Source organism: Camelus ferus, chromosome 9 (assembly GCF_009834535.1).
Source record: "Camelus ferus isolate YT-003-E chromosome 9, BCGSAC_Cfer_1.0, whole genome shotgun sequence".
In the NCBI taxonomy this organism is placed as follows: Eukaryota; Metazoa; Chordata; class Mammalia; order Artiodactyla; family Camelidae; genus Camelus; species Camelus ferus.
In genome coordinates this window covers 14,988,687-15,008,482 of record NC_045704.1, presented here as the reverse complement: position 1 = coordinate 15,008,482, position 19,796 = coordinate 14,988,687, and the positions used below count along the sequence as shown (strand labels likewise).

The 19,796-nt window shown below is 55.6% G+C and overlaps 2 protein-coding genes across 13 annotated transcripts; both read right to left on the bottom strand.

The window, feature by feature from the left end:
• Nucleotides 1-5,076: 5,076 nt before the first annotated feature.
• PTGIR (prostaglandin I2 receptor) lies at nt 5,077-8,900 on the bottom strand. 4 transcript variants are annotated; one of them, XM_032485731.1, is made up of 4 exons: nt 8,852-8,900; nt 7,294-8,173; nt 6,411-6,466; nt 6,172-6,252 (listed from the first exon to the last, which is right to left on the bottom strand). In XM_032485731.1, coding segments are annotated over exons 1-4 (969 nt in total). In that variant the 5' UTR covers nt 8,884-8,900; the 3' UTR covers nt 6,172-6,251. The 4 variants fall into 4 exon arrangements, with proteins under 4 accessions (XP_006175171.2, XP_032341620.1, XP_032341621.1 ...); XM_006175109.3 differs by lacking the exons at nt 6,411-6,466; nt 8,852-8,900 and adding an exon at nt 8,463-8,598 and having other exon boundaries at nt 5,077-6,252; XM_032485729.1 differs by lacking the exons at nt 6,411-6,466; nt 8,852-8,900 and adding an exon at nt 8,458-8,533 and having other exon boundaries at nt 5,077-6,252.
• A 5,812-nt stretch (nt 8,901-14,712) lies between these two features.
• GNG8 (G protein subunit gamma 8) lies at nt 14,713-18,723 on the bottom strand. 9 transcript variants are annotated; one of them, XM_032485726.1, is made up of 5 exons: nt 18,191-18,723; nt 16,707-16,722; nt 15,824-15,909; nt 15,295-15,380; nt 14,714-14,971 (listed from the first exon to the last, which is right to left on the bottom strand). In XM_032485726.1, the coding sequence occupies exons 4-5, from the start codon at nt 15,376-15,378 to the stop codon at nt 14,843-14,845; spliced, it is 213 nt and encodes a 70-aa protein (XP_032341617.1). In that variant the 5' UTR covers nt 15,379-15,380; nt 15,824-15,909; nt 16,707-16,722; nt 18,191-18,723; the 3' UTR covers nt 14,714-14,842. The 9 variants fall into 9 exon arrangements, with proteins under 9 accessions (XP_032341619.1, XP_032341618.1, XP_032341617.1 ...); XM_032485724.1 differs by lacking the exon at nt 15,824-15,909 and having other exon boundaries at nt 15,295-15,383; XM_014550969.2 differs by lacking the exon at nt 16,707-16,722 and having other exon boundaries at nt 15,295-15,383.
• Nucleotides 18,724-19,796: the final 1,073 nt, after the last annotated feature.

The window sequence follows — 19,796 nt, the reverse complement described above, 5'->3', positions numbered from 1 at the left end:
AGGCCGCTCTGGCAAAGGGGTGATCGGTGTCAATCAGGCAGCCTACTTGCTGAGTTTGAACACATTGGGGAGAAAAGAGGCGTGTTCCTGGGCTCACAGCTGTAATCAGTTCCCAGAGAGGGCAAAGGACTAAGGTTTGAAAGAAAAAGCCCCAAACAACCACAAACCATAGAAAGCTCAACCTCCCCAAGGTAAGTTGCGGTGTGAAGAAGAAAGGCGGGGACAGCTTTTCACAAAATACACATGCCCTGCCCCCAACTGCACAACCTATGTCCTTCCCTGTCAAGGGCACGGGGAGTGAATGGTTAATAGACATGGTCTAGCATCTGAACTGCTCACACTGACCTCAGGGGCTGGGTGGGAGGCAAGCAGAGACAGTCCAGTGGAATAAAAATGCTATATTCAGTATCTTGTAATAACCTTTAGTGAAAAAGGAATATGAAGACAAATATATTTATATATATACATGACTGGAACATTATGCTGTACACCAGAAATTGACATTGTAACTGACTGTACTTCAATTAAAAAAAAAGGCTGCTTACCTTCACCTGGCCTTGGAAAGATGGAGAACCTGGCAGGACCCAGCCCCAGGGGCCTTCCCCTGGCAGAGAGGAGATGGGTCTCGGCTGGATCTTCCTGGTGTGGGCCGGTCACCAGACCCCAGCGCTGGGGGAGGGGAAGTTGAGACCAGCAAGCCATTTTCCAAAGCCCCAGCTTTGGTGCCCTCTTCTGCCATCTGGTTGTAGCTTGGCATTGGTACAGTAGAGATGGGAAGGTGTCACAGGTAAGAGCTTGGGGTCTGGGGCCGACCATTGTCTCCAGCACTTAACTGTATGCGTGGCCTTGGGTACATGGCTCTCTGCCCTTGTCTGTAAAATGGAGCTGTGACAACACTGACTTCCAGGGTGAGCCCAGTGCCCACCGAGTGCCCAGTGAGCAGGAGCCGTTCTTTGTTGGGTGCTTCCTACTCCACAGGCTGTTCTCTAAGCTCTGAACCCACGATCTCATTGACTCATTCAAGCAACCGTTTGGGCTGGATGTTATCAGTCCCCATTTTGCAGACTAGGTAACTGAGGCCTAGAGAAGGGAAGACACTACTCCAAGGTGATGAAGCAGAAAGTGGCACAGCTTGAATTTTAACCAGATCTGGCCCAAGGAGTCCATGCTCTCAGCTGCCTGCCTTTAGAGGAAATGGTCTTTTTTAAAAAATTTTCCCCTTCAAAAAAGATGACTTCAGGTAGGCCAGAGAGAGCAGTGGGAAGGCCTGGCTGAGGCTGGGGTCACCGTGGTGGGGTCCGAGATGGAAGTGGCCCTCTTAGCAGCCAGGAAGCAGCCAGGATACCTGTGGAAAGTTCTGGTCTTCTAGTTGAGAAGAAGACAGATTTTGGTGACTCAGAATCGGGCTCCAAACCCAGTGTGACCACTCTCTGCCCTGTCTGTACATTTCCTGAGCCTCAGGTCCCACCTCTGTCACTTCCCACCTGGTAATATTGAAGCAGTGACTGCACTTCTTTGTGCCTCAGTTTACCAGTCTACAAAATGGAGAATAATAATCGTCTCTAAAAGGAGAATCATAAAAATATCCCCCTCAGAGGGTTGCACCAGGCACTTTCTAGACATCATCCAATTTAATTCTCACCCAGGCCAGTGTGAAGTCCTAATAAAATTCAATCCCCATTTATGACGTGTGTGCGCCCTGGTGGGCAGGTGAGCACGAGATAAATTATCAAGAGCTGACAAGAAAGGAATGGAGGCCCGGGCAGGTAAAGCCTCTTACACCATGCTTCTTGGAAGTGGCTGGGCTGGGACTGGGAACCCCAGATTATTTGCATCCCAAATGCCCACTCTTAACCACCGCATTGAATTTCCTGCACTTGGCTACTGCTCCTCGTTTATTTCCCTCCTTGGGCCCCATCTTTTGAAAGACGACTACTCCCAGACAGTCTGCATTATTTAAAAAATCATGACTTCTCTTTCACATTCTTTAAAATCAAAGACACATAGAAGGCACTCTGAGCTTCTAATGGACACGGGGCAGGCACTGGGAGGGGGCTGACGGAGAGGAAGTCATTTCCAATTCAGGCTCACAGATCTGCGGGGTCAGCTCAGAGCCTGTTCTAAGAAAGTGGCTAGACCAGGGAACACGTCAGGAATTGCCCAACCAGGGCCCACGGGAGGGAAATCCAGGTACCCCTCACTTCCTCCAGCGGAGTGGGATGCTGTCGAAGGCAGTGGCTCTGGGACCACTTCTAATTGTCATTCCCAGTGTGGCCAGCAGGTGGGGCAGTAACTATAGACGGCCCAAGAAGATCTGAGACTCCTAGAGACCCGCCAGGGTGTGTACAGGTGTGTGTGCTTCATCTATGGGCCAAGCCTGGTGCTCCAAAGTCAGAAGTGAGTGAAGAAATGAAGTCAAAAGTACATAAAGTCTCAAGGGAGACAGACCTGTTTCCAATGTGTCACTTCTTGACCCCAACCCCAGACTAGGGCAGGCGCCTCCCTTACACTGTGTTCTTGGTATATTTCACAGCTTGTAAATTTGTATTTTTGCTCCTTATTATAATACATCTTCTGTGATTATTAAATTGTCACCCCACTGGATTGTGAGCGAGGTAGGGCTAAGGCGGTGTCTGTTACTGCTATCTTCCCAGCAAGCACTGAGCAGTCTTGAGCCCAGAGCAGGCTCAAGGGAATGGCTGTTGAATTAAGGAATGAACAAGAGGCAAAGGAAAAAAGTCATCAGAGGCCAGAGTCGAAGCTGTAAGCACAACAGAAACCCTCTTCTTTACTTGGCTCACTTTCTTCCAATCCTTAGGTCCTGGCTCAGGCATCTCCTCCTCCAAGAAGCCCTCCCTGATGTCCCCCTAGACTCCACCAACCCCCAGCCCTGCCTACTCTGAACTGTGAGCCCCAGGAAAGCAAGGCCAATGCCCTGTCCCCACCATCACGGGGACTAACCTGATATACAATAAGCCCTCAATAAGAATGAACAAAAAAGTCTGAGCTACAGCAGACTGCAGGGACGGCCATCATGGAGCCCCACTGAGGGCACCAAAGAAAGGAGTGATTAAGTCTTCAAGGAGGAGGAAGAGCCTAAGCAGGCCCTTGAAGGGCAAGGGTGTTTTGACAGATGGAGAAGAGGAAATACTCTTACAGGAAGGGTGAGCTCAGTGAGCAAAGAAGTGGAGGCCCGAAAGGTCATCAACTGTTTGGGGAAACCTCAGCTGAGCAGGGAGCATGGGAATTGGCCCTTAGCCTCCAGGCAGTAGGAGCCCTTGGAGCTCGGCGACAGGACCTCCAGACAGAACCATGGCAGACAGAGGAGAGGCTACGTGGGCAGTCAGGGATCCAGAACCAGCTGGGAGAGAGAGGAGCTCTCCAATCAGCCTGCAGGGGGTGTGGGCAGAGGGGGCGAGAGTTGTGTGAAAACCCCCGCCCTAGCAAGCGGTGTAGACCTCCAGGCCAGAGCTGGTGGGAATCTGAGAAAAACAGTGGGATGCAGAGGAGGGGGCAGGCCCCTGAGATGTGAGGCCCAGTGGGGAAAAGCCAGCAGAAAACCAGCTTAATCCTTGATAGGACTGATAATGACCTCCACCTCAAATGAGGATGCTGTGGGTTCCAAAGCCCAGCCAGCGAGTGCTAACAGGCTAGAACCCACCCACCTTCTGGGGCAGCGCCCCCGGGTCCTGCCTGGACAGGCAGCCCCGCCCCTAGCTCTCTGGACTCCTGCCCAAAATGCAGCCCCTCCACCTGCTCTGTGCACCATCCTCCAGGAGTACCTCAGGCCGGTTGCCACTGAGGCTGGGCTGGGTATGGTAACAAAGGCCGGACCCCACCTGATGTTTCTTGATCTCTCTCTTTTTTTTTCAGTCTTGTCTTAATATACAAGTCAACATTCTCCTTCTTAAATTCAAACAATATAGTATTATTCTGACAAGTCTGCTATAAAAATTTCCCAACTTCCTCAATTGTTTTCCATAACGACATGAGTTTTTTTTTTCCTTTTTATTGTGGTAAAATACCCATAACATAAAATTTACCATTTCAACCATTTTAAAGGGTACAAGTCAGTGACATTTAGTCCATGCACAATGCTGTGAACCACCACTATCTAGTTCCAGAACATTTTCATCACCCCAAAAGGAAACCCCATGCCCATGAAGCAGTCATCTTGACCTATTTTTAATTCTTGCAGACACCCCTTCAAATGAAACATAGTGACTGGAAGGAAAAACAAATGTCAAAACAATGGAGAAAGGTGTTGTTTTGTTTTCAAACCACTTTTGCCCAGATGCCAAAGACACAGTCGCAACAACAACAAGGGCAATAACAGTAACGTGTCTCGTGGGCTTTACCCTGGGCCCTGCGCCACACTGCTTTCCAGGGGAATCGTTTCATCCTTGGCACAACCTCGTAAACTAAGCGTGAAATTCTGATCACCATTCTAAGCAACGGGAGACCAAGTCACAGAAAGGAAAATTCACCTGCCCCACAGTGATCTGGGTCAAGGAAGCAGAAAGACAGACCTGCTCCACCCGGCAGGCTGCGCTTTCTCCTCGCTGTGTGACCTGGCAGCGCGTGACCAAGGCCCTCTCTGGACTTTGATTCCAGCCTTGCAGTGGAGAAGGACTCACTTTGGCCACTGCTATTGTCTTTACAGGGAGCTCAAGCCTCACCTACTTCTCTGCCTGTCCCCAGGGGCAGATTTCTTGTTTTAACCCTGAAGCAAGTGAGAAAGGGGAATTGGGGCTGGGAGGAGTCTGGGGGCTTTCCCTTTCTCTACCACCCACCAACCACCTGAAGAAGCAAGTCTTCCTTTACCCCGCTCACTCTCGAAAACCCTTGGCTCTGTGCCTGAGGGCAGGGGATGGCAAGGAGAAGTGGGGAGGTGTGGGTGGCTGGAAATCACCCCAGCAGTCAGAAGGGAAGATTGAAGGCTAGAAATCCCCCAAGGAATCCAGGGTAGGGCTGAGACTGGTCTGAGTCCCCTACACCTGGTAGAGTCAGCACCCACTATTTGTTGAATGAATGAATGAGATTTTTGTGAGGGCTCTAAGGACACAAGAGGTGAGGTCAGGCTCTATGAGGAGGCAGTTATTTATTGAGGGACAGACACAGGACTTAGGTCTGAGTTCTTGGGCCATCCCTGGGTTCCATACCTCCCATTCAGTCATCCTCCAGCTTCTCCAGCTCCCCAGCCACCCATGGCCCCACCAGCCACATCTTGCAACCCACCAAGCCATGTAGTTTCCTTTCCCAGGCATCTGTCCAGTGGTGTCATCCACAATGCAAGTCTCCCCTTCCTCCCAGCTCCCCTGGGGGGAACAGGGCTCCCCAGTCCGATGGGGAATCAGAAGTAAGAGGAGGAGGGAGCTTGTCAGGGAATCCCTGGTACCCAGGAGGCGGAGAAAGGGTGGCTCTGGGAGTGGGCTGGGGGAGGGCAGCCACTCCCCCAGGGGAGTGGTGGTGGGTGACCAGGGCACCTTGAATGAATGAGGATCAGAGCCAGAACTCTAACCAGAGCAGACCTGAGCACACAGAAGCTGCTGGGAACTGTTCTGCCTTCTAAATATTTAGACAGTGAGATGGATGGGCTAACAAGGGCCAGTCCAGGCCGGCCAGGCCACTGGATATTTTGAGAGAACTGTTCTTTTTATTGTTCCCTATCCCTCTCCCACATCGTGGCCACCCTGAAGGAGGAGAAATAGCAGCTGATCACCCCCTGAATCCAGGGGGTCAGGGTTCTGGCAGGCAGGACTCCAGGATCCATCTCTTGGCTTGTTCACTCACAGCCATCAGTCATGTCCCTGAATTTCTGGCTCCTGCTCCCGGAAGACAGGGCAGGAGATCATGGGGCAGATGTCAGCAGAGGGAGCAGGCAGCCTTGGACCCCACTTTGGATGGCATTCCCACGGTGCTGCTGGATGGCTGTGCAACTGGCAAGGGTGGCCCCTGCCCCTCACCCCAAGCTGACAAAGGCACCCAGCTCCCCTCCTTCCCACCGAGAGTCGTGGGGGCCCTTGAGTCCTTCCTTCCCAAGGCAGGCTGGGAGACAGCTGCCTGTGAGGGATCTTGAGCAGGCCTCAGGGCCAGACAACAGAACCAGAGCTTGAGCCGCTGGAAGACAGCCTTGCGGAAAATGATGAAGACCCAGGGGTCGAGGATGGGGTTGAAGGCATTGAAGCGGAAGGCGCGGAGGTCCCACGTCTCACTGCTGTCTGGGGCAATGGCCTGGGTGAAGCCGCGGATCTGAGGACAAGAGGATGGCATCAAGAAGCACCCAGGAGTCTGCCCCCACCCACACGCCTCTCCCCACTCTTGCTCCCCTCCCCTCACTTGCACACTGGCAGAAATGGGGTGGGGGTGGCCTGTCGGAAAGGGAAGGAAATAAGATGAAAACTAAGTACCAAGTGCATCCTGGGAGCAGAGGGAGAGAAAGCCCCAGGAAACAGTCAGCAGAGCCCTAGAAGGAAAGAGATGGGGCTTTGGGGCCGAGTCCCAGGGCTGTGCCTGCGTGCGTCCAGTCTCTGAGTCATCCATAACCCCCAAAAGTTTGCTGACCCTCAAACCTAGCCCAGCGCTTGCATTTTCCAGGAAGAGAAAATGAGGCCCAGAGCAAAGACAGGATAACTGGATACCAGGGTACCAGGGCTGGTCCTGCCACAATTTGGGAGAGGCAGGTCAAGAGTTCCTACAGGAAAGGGGCGAGGCCAGGAGATTCCAAGGGCAGATACATGGATGGGGAAGTGGGGACTGTGGTCAGTCGTGGGGAGATCAGACTCGAATCAGAGGAGCACAGGGTTCAGACCTGCCTCTGTGAAATCATGGGCAAGAGACATCTTCACCCTTCACCTGTAAAATGACAGGAAATTTGTCCCCATTTCTTGCTAAATGCTGGTGGAATGGATGTATAAGGTCATTCTGGAAATTATGGGAGAAAGAATATCTAAATCATTTCTAAACCATTGAGGGTGGACAGAGAGCAAGTGCTCAGTGAATGGTGACCTTATTATCACTACAGGGGTAGGGGAGGTTGGTGGGGGGTTGAATTGGAGGGGGTGGGCTGAAGATGAGAAAGCGGGGAGACAAGGGTCAGGAAGAATCAAACGGGGGCAGAAGCAAGTGGGGAGAGACTTCTCAGGAAAGTCTGGAGTTGTCTGACCCTGGACAAAGCCTCTGACCTCTTTAAGCCTCAGTTTCCCCATCTGTGAAATGGGCAAAACTGATGGAGGACAGAGCCAGAACCCACCCTGCTCCCCACTGCCCACCCGAGCTGCAGAGGGGACTCACCGTGAGAGGCAGGGAGCACACAGTCATGATGCCGGTCATGAGGGCCAGCAGAATCAGGTGATCAACCTCATCCTCGCCAGTCCGGGGACCTGGGACCAGCGAACCCTGGTGGCGCCTCTGCTGGCGGTACATGCGGCAGAGGCTGAGGGTGACGGAGCCGTTGCAGAGGATGATGGCGGCCACCAGCAGGGCCACGAGGCTGGCATAGGCCAGAGAGAAGGCACAGCCACCCAGCTCGGCCGAGCGCATGCGGATGAAGCACCAGCTTCCCGGGCAGTACTGCTGGTGTTGGCCCAGGCCCAGCAGGGGCAGCGAGCAGAAGACAGTGCAGAAGGCGTAGATGGCCGGCAGCGCCAGGCGGGCGCGGCGCGGCCCGTCCAGCTGGGCGTAGAGGTAGGGGTGGCTGAGGGCCAGGCAGCGCTCCACGGCCATGGCGAAGAGGATGAGCGTGGAGGCCAGGCCGAAGAAGGTCATGGCGAAGGCGAAGGCGTCGCACAGCGTCGGGCGGCCCAGGGCCAGGCCCAGCAGTGAGCTGTTGCGGGCGTAGGCCACGAACACTGCCGGGCTCAGGAAGCACGTGCCCAGCAGGTCAGTGACCGCCAGCCCAGTGACCAGCACCGCGAAAGCCGAGGGGCGTGATCGCCGTCGCGCCCCCAAAATGCCCAGCGCCAGCCCATTGCCCACCACGCCCGCCACAAACATCAGGGTGCTGGTGGCCGGGCCCGCCGAGTCCTGCACGTACGTGAGGTTCCGGCACGAATCCGCCATCCCCAGCCTCTGCGGCCGGGACTGGAAGGGTCCCTGGGGTTGGAGTAGGGGGAGGAGGAGCCCGGTCTGCCCCTGTGACGCCCACCACCGCCGTCCTGGGTCCTCGTTGCAGCTGGGGTAGGGGTAGGCGGTGTCTCAGTCAAACTGCAGTTCTGGTATGTGCGTCTATTTCTGTCTATTTCTCTCCCCTCTGCCTTCTTCAGTCTCAATCTCCCCTACTTCTTTCCTTGCTCACATCTGTCTCTCTGTTCCGTCCCTGCGTCCCTAGTTCTTTCCTTCTCTGTCTCTGTTCGTTCCCTTGCCCAGCCCCTCTGCCTCTCCCTCCCTCTCTCTCTCTCCCCACTCACAGCCTGCTACACTCTTCTCTGCATTTCGGCTTTCCCAACCCCTCCTCACCGCACCTCTGCAGCCTCTCTTACTCCCTCCTCTGTCCCCTTGCTCCTTCTCTGGAGTCTTGCTCTCTGGGTCCGTCTCAGTGTGTCAGCTTCTCCCTACTTCCCTCCCTCTCCCTCCCTCCCCACCCATCTAGCCCCGGCTTTTTCATTTCCTCTCTGCCCCGCCTTCCCTCCCCCCTGCTTTCTCCAGAGGCCCCTTGGCGCCCTCCCTCCTTCCCTGGCGCTCTCCCTCCATCCCCCTTGCCCAGTTCATCCATCTCTCGCCTCTGCCTCCCCTCCCTGTGTCCTGAACCACCTGCCACCTCCCCACACTCAGATCTCTGCCGCCCTCCTCCCTTCCCAGAATCACCCAGTGGCCCAGGGTGGAGATCACCTGAGTCATCATACTCCCTCACCAGTGGGGACCCAGACAGGACCTGAGGGACATAGCCGACCAGTCCGTAAGGCTGTCTGGGGTGGCCTCTGGCATCTATTCTGGGCGCAGACCCCAGGGTTAGGACATTGCCCAGAGATTGAGAAATGACCAGGAAATTCCTCCCTGATGTAGTGTTTTCCAGGCACAACTGAGATTTCTGTTCCCTGGACACAATTCACTTGTTCCACAAGCCTGGGGGAAGAGGTGGCTTTGCCCAAGAAAAGAATGCCAGTCCTTGGGCTCCCAGCTCTCACGCTTACCCAACTGGCAGAGCCCTGGGAAGGGAGTGAGGTGAGGAAAGAGGGATTTGGCATCCCCTGGTAGGGAACAGCATCCCCAGGACTTGCTTTTCGAAGGGGAGCCCCGTCTGGCCCTCTTGCCTCTCACCCAGCACTCCCAGGCTCCAGGCCAAGCTCTTGTGATCTTGACTTCAAAGAATAATATTTTGGCCACAGACAGCCATCCAGGGCTCCAACATCACTGTTCTTTAATTTTTCCCACCCCTCCACAAACATACCCCTAGCCACGTGGCTGCTACCCTCCGGCCAGTGTGGCTGACCTGTATTTCCCAGCTGCCAGCACAGAGGTTACCGACCCTTGTTCCTTCTGAGTCGATGGCTTCCCATGTGGCCTCTCCACCCCTAAGGCTCAGATGAGAACTTGGGGACCCTCTCAGACACCCCTTAGGTTTCAGGAAGGCAGTTTAATTATAAAGTCAGGGTCTCACTCCATTTGACTGGAGTTTCTGTCCCAATTTGACCACCTCCTTGGTGTGTGATGGTCCCAGGCCAGGGTGGGAAGCCAGTGGACCTCAGTTTCCTCATCTGTCTATTGGGATGATATCGGCTTCCTGGGCCTGGTGGCTGACCATGGCCAGTGACCCATCCCAGAGCCCTCTTTATACCAAGGAGAGAGCCTGTGCTGATGTTGGATCACATCCAAGGCCAGGAAGGATGCTCCCAACCCCAAGGGATGGACATTGGGCAGCTTTAGGCTTTCCCTCTCCATACCCATTCTCCTCCCTCATGACCACAATTCCCTCATCCTCTCACCTTTCCCGTCTCCCTATCAGTCATGCCCAGCTGGCATTGCCAGCTTCCACCAGGATGGATGCCCCAGCTCCAGCCACACCAAGTATTCCGAGAGCGACCACTCAGCCCTGCTCTGGGGGCTGCCTGTGTGAGGATCTCAGGCCTCCTGACCACGTGGTCTCCCCCTCATGCTCTGCAGTCCCCAGGCAGACCAGAGGGAACTCAGGAAGTTCTATCATATTAATGAATGATGATGCCTGGCAGGCGTGTGTCCTGTCTCAGCATCAGGGGAGTTGCTAGGGTGTGTAGAGGGCGGGGAGCTCTGGTTCCCAGAGCCTCCCTCCCACTGGCTTCCTGTCCCCACCAGGCACTGTAAAGCACTGAGGAAGTCCATGCTGGGCGTGCTGCTCATGTGCCTAGTGGGGCCTCAGACATGCACCTTCCCCCCACCACACACACAAGGCCTCAGTTGCCCCACCTTTGCCCCTGGGGGCTGGGAGCCCTTGCAACCCTGACATTGATTCTGTGCTCCAGAACAGGTCAGAGAGGTGGTGACTGTTACTCATTCTTTATGAGAAAACTAAGGGTCCCGGGGTCTATGCCAGTGTTGGACACTCTCACCTTCTGGGGATTCCACCCCCTCAGCCTCCTTCCCATGGGCCGAGCCCACTGCAGGGGTCACCAAGGGTTCTGCTTCCACCCAGGTGCCCTGGGGTGAAAGGTCACCCTGACTTGGCTGGGCTAGGGGGTGGGGTGGCTTCCAGGGCTGGGAAGAGCTGGGGGAAGGAACAGCTCTGGGTGGGTGAGTCAGCACCTTCCCCCTGCCGCGCACCGCTAAAAAACAGGACTTGGGCCTCTTCCCCAGAGGGACCCTGGGGCGGTGAACAGAAGAGGCAGGACAGCCCAGAGGTGACTGGAAATGGACATACAGCACCAGAGGGCGAGGGGAAATGGGCACCCAGGATGGGGTAGGCTAGGGCCTGCGGATGTGTGAACTTCAGATGTGGGTTTGTATGACCTAAGTGAGCATCGTATTAGCATGATGAGCGTGTGTGTGTGTGTGTGTGTGTGTGTGTGTGTGCACCAGTGGGTGGTCATTCTTTCCTCTTAAGTCTCTTTGTGCATCTGTATCTATTGGTGTGTTCGTGTGTGTCTGTTGGGGGCCCACATGTTTCTTTGGGGCTGTGACTGCCCACATGTGTCTGTATGTGGAGGGGTGGCCCGGTGCAGTGGAAAGAGAGTGGGTCTGGAAGCTCACATCCACCACTCACCAGCCACTGGCCGTGTGACGCTGGGAAAATGACTTCCCCTGTCAAAGCCCTGATAGTCTTCATCACGTGACTGCCTTGCCCTTGTTGGGATGTTATGTGAAGGTTAGAGATAAAATTCACCCTGCCTGCCTCCAGAAAGCCCTCAAATTGCTGTTGGGGTTGTTGAATAACCCCAACAAGGAGCCCTCATCCATTCAAGGTGTTTGGAGGGCTGGGGGTGCAGAGGGGCTGGGAGGGCACCATCCAGTGGGGCATGGTCCCAAGTGGCCTGCGACCTGTGATGGGAGTGGAAGGTTCTAACTGGAGTCTGGGCAGGCCCTCTGCTGAGTCATTCCATCTGCGTGGGTGTCCTCAAGAGGGCAAGTACCAAGCAGGCCAGGAAATGGGACCTGGATGGCCTGCCAGCCAGTGCCTCCAACCACCAGCCCAGGCCTGCATCTGGATGTGCTGCTGACATAAGATGCCAGCCTGCCCTGGGCCTGACCCTCTGCTGACTCCCTGGTTTCCGTCCTGATCCTGCCTTGGGAGGAAGATGGCCCCACCTCATATCCCACACATGCGCCACCAGCTGCTCATGCCTGACAGGCCTGCCTGTCATCTGTGCCCACTCCCTGCTGTGAAAAGCCGCTGTTTATCCATCCTGACCCATTCCTCCTTAGCAGGTCCCAGCCCCCTGAAGCTGGAGGCCAGTTTTCTCTGCCCACCTCCCTTTTCTCCACCCCAAAATGGCCCTTGCCTCCCTCTGGCCATTGGGTGGTGCCCTCTGAGCCCCTCTGCATCCCCAGCCCTCTGCACACCTTGAGTGGATGAGGGCTCCTTGAACGAATAACAACCCCAACAGCAATTTGAGGGCTTCCTGGAGGCAGGGTGAATTCCGTCTCTAACCTTCATGCAGCATCCCAACAAGGGCAAGGCAGCTATGTGATGAAGACCATCAGGGCTTCGATAGGGGAAGTCATTTTCCTAGAGTCACACAGCCAGTGACTGGTGAGTGGTGGAAGTGAGCTTCCCTCGCCTGCTCCTGGTGTCCCTTCTCTGTCAACTCTGCCCTGCCTTTGCCTGGGCTATGCCCTTCACCTGGGATACCCTCACTTCTGTCCTTCAACACCTCCAGCCCCTCCTGAATAGTCATCCTTTGGCTCCTCCCACTCTGACCTCAAGCCCCAACTGGCCAGGTGACATCACCTCTTTGTGCCAGTTTTCTGTGCCTGGAAAATGGGGGTAAGTGGAGCCCTTTCAAGGGCTACCATGAGAATTAAGGGAGATGGGACTTGTGAAACCCAACTCCTGAGCACTGGGATGCAGAGGGAAGACAGCTGGGGGGGCAGCCCCCAGCCCTGGGGTTTGGGGTGAAGGGGGAGGGAACTGCTGGGAGCAAGCATTTCCCCAGGGGTCCACCTCTCTGCTGACTCCAGCCTGGGTCTGACCCCAGCTGGGGGTGGCAGGAAAGAGCAGCGGGGAACCAGAAGCTGGTGCTGCAGAGTCATATCCGCTAATGAGATTAAGCCAGTTTGGAGGCTGGTCACCAGGGACCTGCTCTGTCCCTTCTGGCTTCTGCTCCCTCCCAGCCTCAGTCTGAGTGCACGCTCACCCAGCCCCCTTCCTCCTCCAGGCAGACATTTCCTCCCACCCCTTGTCACCCACCAGGCCAGCCAGTCCCATTTGCTTCTCTCCAGCTTCCATTCCCCAAGACGAGCTCTAAGATCCCAGGGCTGAAGAGTCTAAATCCCAACAGTCCAGGCTCAAGAAAACCTTATACTCCTGAAGTGCTGGACTCCAGAATCCTAGCTGGACAATCGGGCAGGACCCCAGCATCCTGGCCCCATGGGGTTCCAGACTGCAGAATCCCAGCCCTCTGGGGTCCAGAGATTCTAGATTCCTTGGTATTTCAGGGTTCTAAGATGCAAGGATGCTGGATCTCTGAAATTCTGGAATCTTTCTGGCAACTTCCCTTGCAGCATCCCTCCTCCTGCCCCCCCACAGCTCATCCTTGGCTCTCTCTGTCCCCCAACTCCCCAGGGGCTCCCACAGACATGATGCAACCAGGCCGGAGCCAACTGAGAGGTGGGAGGCAGGAGGGAGATGTAATTACAGCTTCTCCTGCCTCAATTCAACAGGAAGCTCAGAGTTGGAGCCCAGGGGACCCTAATCCAGTGCAAATAATGGGGCACTTGCCAGGACAAAGACACAGCCCCGCTCTGGGGAGGCGAGGCCCAGTGAGCCATCTCCATACAGATCCAGGGGTGCAGGCCCAAGACAAGAGGGAGCAAGGAGAGAGAAGGGGTCGTAAACTCAGTGGCCCTCAGACCGACCAGGAAAAGTAATTAACCAAATCCGCATTCACTCAGTCTGCATTCTTTATTTTCAGCAGAGACACAGGTTCAAGATATTTAACCTTTCTCTTCATTCCACTGTAAGAAGCCCCTGGCACAGCTGTGATAAGTAGCAACTAATCCTGAGCCTCCTTAACCAGGTGACAATAGGGTTTGGTGGGGACTTTGGCAAGCTGGAAAGCCCAGGGCCCATCTCACAGCTCTGGTCACCCTGCGGGGTTGGACAAGTCTGAGGACACCCAGACCTTCCAATCCGGAAGAAGCCAGAAACATGTATTTTTATGTCAAGCACTCAAGTACTCCTATTTAACTGCAGGCTATATATGTCATGCAGACCACCTGTGTATGATGTGGGAAAACAGGACAGGAAGCAGGGCTGCCACAGTCACCCACATCCCCAGAACAAAGAAAATAATTGTTGAAGGAAGGAATGTACACACTAATTTGTCTCCTCTCCCTCCCTGTAGCCACACTTCTTTCTTCTCTGGGTCCCCAAGTTTTATTACCACCATGTCACATCCCATCTCAGATGTCCTCCCCCTCCAGGAAGCCCTCCCTGACCCTCAAGCTGAGTCAAGCACTCTCTCTGAACTCTCCCATCCCAGCCCTGCCCACTCCGAATTCTCACTATCTGGGGACAGGTCTGTTTCCCGCCCTGGATTCCGAGCCCCAGGAGCCCAGGGCCAGGGCTGTCTCAGTCATGGCTGTGTCCCCACTTTCATCCAGCACAGAGCCAGGAGTGTTTGGGAAAACGAATAAGAACAGAGAAAAAGTTCAATGCTTCAGGATAGAAGTGGGCCTGTGGCAGGGAGGATCAGAGGTGAAAAAAGGGAGGGGAATCATTCAGGGGATGAGAAAGGTGGACACTGGGGATTCAAAGAACCTCCAAACCAGGCAGGAGGAGAGAAGGGATGCCAACTTAGAGGTTCAGGGGGTGCCAGAGTCCAGACTTCACCCCGTTATCTCCTAGCTTGTGACTTTGAGTAAGGGACCTCCTTTGGCTCAGTTTCCTCATCTGTAAAATGCATGTCATACAAGTAGCCAGCTGGGGCTGTTGGGACGATTAAATAAATTCAGGATCGTGGAACATTCTTTTGAGGCCAGAGCTCAGAGTGCTCATATCCAGGGTACCCCATCCCCATCCCCATCCACACACCCAACACCCCACCCCGACACTACACACACACTTAGAAGAGATGAGAAGGGACACAGGCTCCCAGACGGTGGCCCCAAGCTCCACGCGTATCTCAGTTTCCCCGAAAGCACAGGCACCACCACAGTCACCACGTTTATTGGGTTCATACTTTGGCAGGGGAGGGTATACTGTCGGGAGGGCTCAGAGAAGGACGCAGAAGAGGCGCTTGTCACGGAAAGGGTTCTCTGCGGCAGGTACCGGCGTCATCAGCGGGTCGTCTTTGGCGTGAGTCTCGCAGAAGGCCAGGAGCTCTGCCGCAGCCTGCGACACCTGCGGGCATCCGGTGAAGTCCACGCCCAGCCCCTTGCCTGCCCCTCCATTACCCGGACCCGCCCCGGGTCGGGCCCCCGCCCATTACCAGACCCTGCCCCTTTGTCCAGGCCCCTTCCGTTACCCAGCCTGGCCACGCCCCACCCCTTATTCGGTTCCGCCCCCTTGTCTAGGCACCCCAGCTCTCCGGGTCCAGTCTGTTTCCTAAGAGGATCTAAGGGGATCTCCTCATCACCTCTCAGCTCCCGGCCCCACTCCCAACACTGCCCAGTCCAGACCCCAATCCCGGGGCCCCTGCCTTCCTCCCTACGCCGACCCAGCACCTTCATGCGGTCGATGTTCACCTCCAGCTTCAGCTGTTCCACCGTCTTCCGGGCCTCCGCGATCTTGGCCATGTTGTTGGACATGGCTGCTGCGGGGAAAGGGTTAAAAGCTGGGAGTCGGGGCTGAGGGGTAGGCTAGGGCAAAGCTGATTCCCTAGATAGAGGTGGCGTTGGTGGTGGGACCCAGTAACAGGGGCGTGCGTAGAAGGGCCCACGAATGGGGTGCCCAGAAACAGGTGGAGGGAGGGACAGGAAAACAGAAGAAAAGGGGAGAGATGAAGACTCGCACAGACGGGGAACCAAAAAGCCGGCTGAAAGGGAGGCAGATGAACAGGGAGGAGAGGGGCAAGAGGAGGGATGGAGGGGTGCACTGATGGGGTACCTCGAGGTAGGTAGGAGGAGGAACAGAGAGAGGAGAGGGAAGGCAGGAGGAAAGCACAGATGGAAGGCTGAGAGACAGGTGAAGGGAGGGACAGAAGGACAGGGCCACAGGTGTTGGATCAGGATCCAGGGATCCAGGTGTCCTCACCTCCCAGGGATAGAGCATGAGGCAGGAGGGGGCCCCTCCCAAGGCCAATTAGCGGTGGCTCCAGGGAGAACAAGGAATTAAGATCGCTGCGGGAGGGGCGCAGAGGGGGCCTCATTAGGGCTTTGGCAGCAGCTGCCCCCTCCGCCCCCCTCAGGGAGCCCCCCACCCCAGCCCTGGCCACCTCAAAGGCTCCTCCGCTCATTAACAGCCGGAGAGAGCACTGGAGAGGGGGGCCACCCAGCCATGACTGGGAGTAGGGCAGAGGATGGAGAGAGGGACAAACAGAGGGGCAGAGGAAAAGACGAAGGGACAGAGAGACAGGCACAGAGGGAAATAAAGAGACTGAGGAAGGATAGAAAGATGGAGAGATGGGGAAGGGATGACATGATGGAGGGGGCAGAGAGAGGGAAACAGAGGGGTAAAGAATTGTACAGAGTGATTCAGGAGGAGAGAAGCACAGAAGAGACAAAGGGACAGAGGGAGGATAGAGAAGGGAAGATGGAAAAAAAAGAAGGGAAGATGGAAGAGTTGGGGAGGGATGGAGTGATGGAGGTGGTAGAGGATAGACAGAAGGAAAAAGGGAGCGGTAGAGGGAGGGGCAGTGACGGAGGAGAGAGAGGCACAAAGGGGATAAATGGACAGAGGACAGAAGGAACAGAGAGAAGGAAATGGAGGGGCAGGAGAGATGGAGTGATGAAGGGAGACAGAGATGGGTAAATGGAAGGACAGAGGGAGAGACAGGCTGATGGAGATGCAGAAGTAGAAAGTCATTCATTCACTCACTCACTCACTCATTCATTCATTCCCAGGCAGACGGACTGTGACAGGATGGGGCAGAGGGATAATTTGTCGAGCTGTTGGGGCCAGGACCAGAGCCTCCTACCTGTTGCTGCTCAGAGCTGGGATGGCGGGCCAGTGGCAGAGGCTGGGAGGCAGCGTCTGGGTCCCCCGCAGCCCCGCCCCACCCCCTCTCCCGGGGCACAGCCCCTGAGGACCCGCCTCCTCCTGCCACTGCCACCACCATCTCCATCACCCTGACCGCCTCGGGTCTGTCTAGGTCCTCTCATCATATCTGTCTGTCCCCCTTTGTCTTTCTGTTTCTGTGTCTCTCTCCTTGTGTCTATGTCACTCCTGTTCTCTGTGTCTCTCTCCTTTCCTCTGTCTCTCTCGGTCTCCCCTCTCAATCTCTGTCTCTGTCTATATCTCTGTCTCTCTCTCTCACACACACACATACTCACACACACTCAAAGGTAAAGACAGTCTCTAAAGATGTGCCCAATGCTCTGCTGTATTTATTCCACAGTGACACAAATCTCTGTGTGTCCCACACAGCCTCTCACTCCATGACATGCCCTGCCACCCTGTCACACCCACCACCTCACTGTCACCCCATCACAAACGACACTCTCAGCACACAGACTCACCCTCACAGTCCCTTGCACAGAGAAGCACCAAATCTCGCTGTGTCACCCTATGCTGCCACACTGTTTTCTGAACCACCTGTGTTTAACACACAACCTCCCACAGCACCATAGTCACACGGTCTCTCAAAATGCCACACGGTCCCTCACAATCTCTCCGAGTGTGGCCCATCATCACCCACGACATCTCACACAACCAGTCAGACAGACTGTCTCTGAGTGTCAAGCATACACAGTTCTGCACAGTGTCAAACACAGATCTCATGGTGTCTTGCCGAGCTCACATCGTCTGTATCACCCACCACTGTCACCCTCACACCACAACCTTCCAGTGTTACACACTACTTACTTGAGATCTCTCTCGTATACCCATCCGGGTGCTCTGGACAGTTGCACACTCTCACGCATTGTCATGACCTTGGGTCAGTCTCTCAATGTCCCACGTGATCTGTGTTACACACACTCAGTTTCTTACCCATCATCAGTGTGACGGACATATCCTGTCTCACACTCACACGGTCACTCTGTCACTCCCAGTCCTCCCCCCCCCCAGGCCTCTCACACCTCCTTCTCATGCCATTTCTTGGTGGATCACACCCATTCATTCTCACCCTCGCTCACACATCATCTGCCCATGTGACACGCATAACTCTCCTGGTCTCGCCGTGTCACACACTGTCAAACACAACCTCTCACCCACACATAGTATCTTGATGTCACAAACAGTCCCCCAAATAGTGTCTCAGGCATACCCAACCTCACGGTGTCACACGCAGTCGCCTACAGGTCATCTGTCATTTCACATACACAGTCATACACAACCTCTTGGTGTTAACATTTCACACAGTTGCACCCAGTTTCTGGTTGTCACATAAAATCTCACAAGGTCACACAGTCACACGCAACCTTTGGCGTCACGCGCGATATCGCAGTAGTACACACTCACATAGTGAGTCTCGGCGTCACACCATCTCCTAGTGTCACCCATGGACACCCACAGTGTCTGCAATAGCTACGCACACACTCAGCCCGCTGTTCTCTCCTGACAGTCCCCTGCCGGCCACACGGGGGTGCCCGTGCTCCGCCAAGCCGCCCACCCAGCCGGCTCCAAAGTCGTAGGAGGAGGTGGAAACCAGGAGGGCAAGGCGCCCCCGCGGCGGGGATGCAGACTAGGGAAAGACACGGAAGATGAAATGGGACACAAAAATCAGAAACACGAGGAGGGAGACTCAGGGAGAGACTGAGAGAGGCAGAGAGAGAGATAGGGACACAGACGGCAATTTGGAGAGATAGCGACCTAGGGACTAAAAGAGGCCGAAACAGGCAGACGGTTGCAGAGAGAGACAGGGACATAATGACATGTAGGTACAGGAGAGACACACAGACAGAAAAGTACAGAGTCAGAGAGAGGGAACGAGAAACACAAACACTCAGAGACACAGAGCCGGGTGGAGAGACAGACACCGCAGACCGCGCCCTCTGCCGGGGACCCGACGGCGGAGGCGGGTCCTGCAGAGGCGGGTCCCGCAGAGGCGGGTCCCAGGGGCGTGAGCTCGGGGAGGCCAAGGGGGCGTGGCGGCTCGGGGCGGAGTTTAGGGGGGCGTGTCGGGCGGGTTGCTAGGGGCGTGGCACGGGCAGGGCTTGCCGTGAGGGGCGGGTCTTGGGACTCTCTCAGGACCTCGCCACAAGAGAGGGCTGCGGGAGGGGCGGAGCCCGAGCCCTGGGAAGAAGACGAGGTGGAGAGAGGAGCATCTCTACCGCAGTCAGCCCATTCCAATTCGATTTTTACCGCCTGGACAGGGAAACAAGACACCGGCCTGGGTCCCTGGTCGCGATTTGATGGGGCATATCGGACCCTGGCTCCCCTTCCCCCTATCCGGCGGGAACCACTGGGCCAGGTGGGGGAGGGAAACCAGGCTCACATCTGGAAAGCATCAGGCGCGCCGGACGTGCCAGGGCCCGGGGCCCGGCTGCGGAAGAGCAGAGGGGAGCTAGGGCGCCCCAGTCCCCCTCCCTTAGCGGGGTCGGCCGGCGCCGGGGAGGGGCCTGGGCGTACGCCGAACCTCGGCGCCTCCCGCAGCTGGTTTCCATCAGCATTTTTGGCGCAGGCAGCCCCCAAGGAGGAAACACAGCTTAGAGCGGGGGAAGACAGGGTGACGACCCAATCGCCCCTCCCTCTCTGACGGCTGCCAGAGGCTGGGGGCGGGGGAGATGGACAGGCGGACACTGCTTGAACCCAGAGTAACCTCCATTTCTCTTCCGAGTTGCGGATCTCAGCCGTCTTTCTACCCTAGCATAACCTTAGTCTCCGGATGTTCAATCCTGCCCTGTGCTGCACAGGAATCCACTAGCCTCATGGCGATGGTCCCCATTGATTCAGTTCTGACTTTAATTATTCAAGAAACGTCCAATGAGCGCCAACAATAATTCTAGAACGGAATACCCAATCTCTACTGGACATTTCCACATGAATGTCTGGCGTATCTCAAAGTCAGTGGTCCAAAACTGAGCCCCTGACTGCACCCACCAAACCCACTCCTACCGCAGTCTCC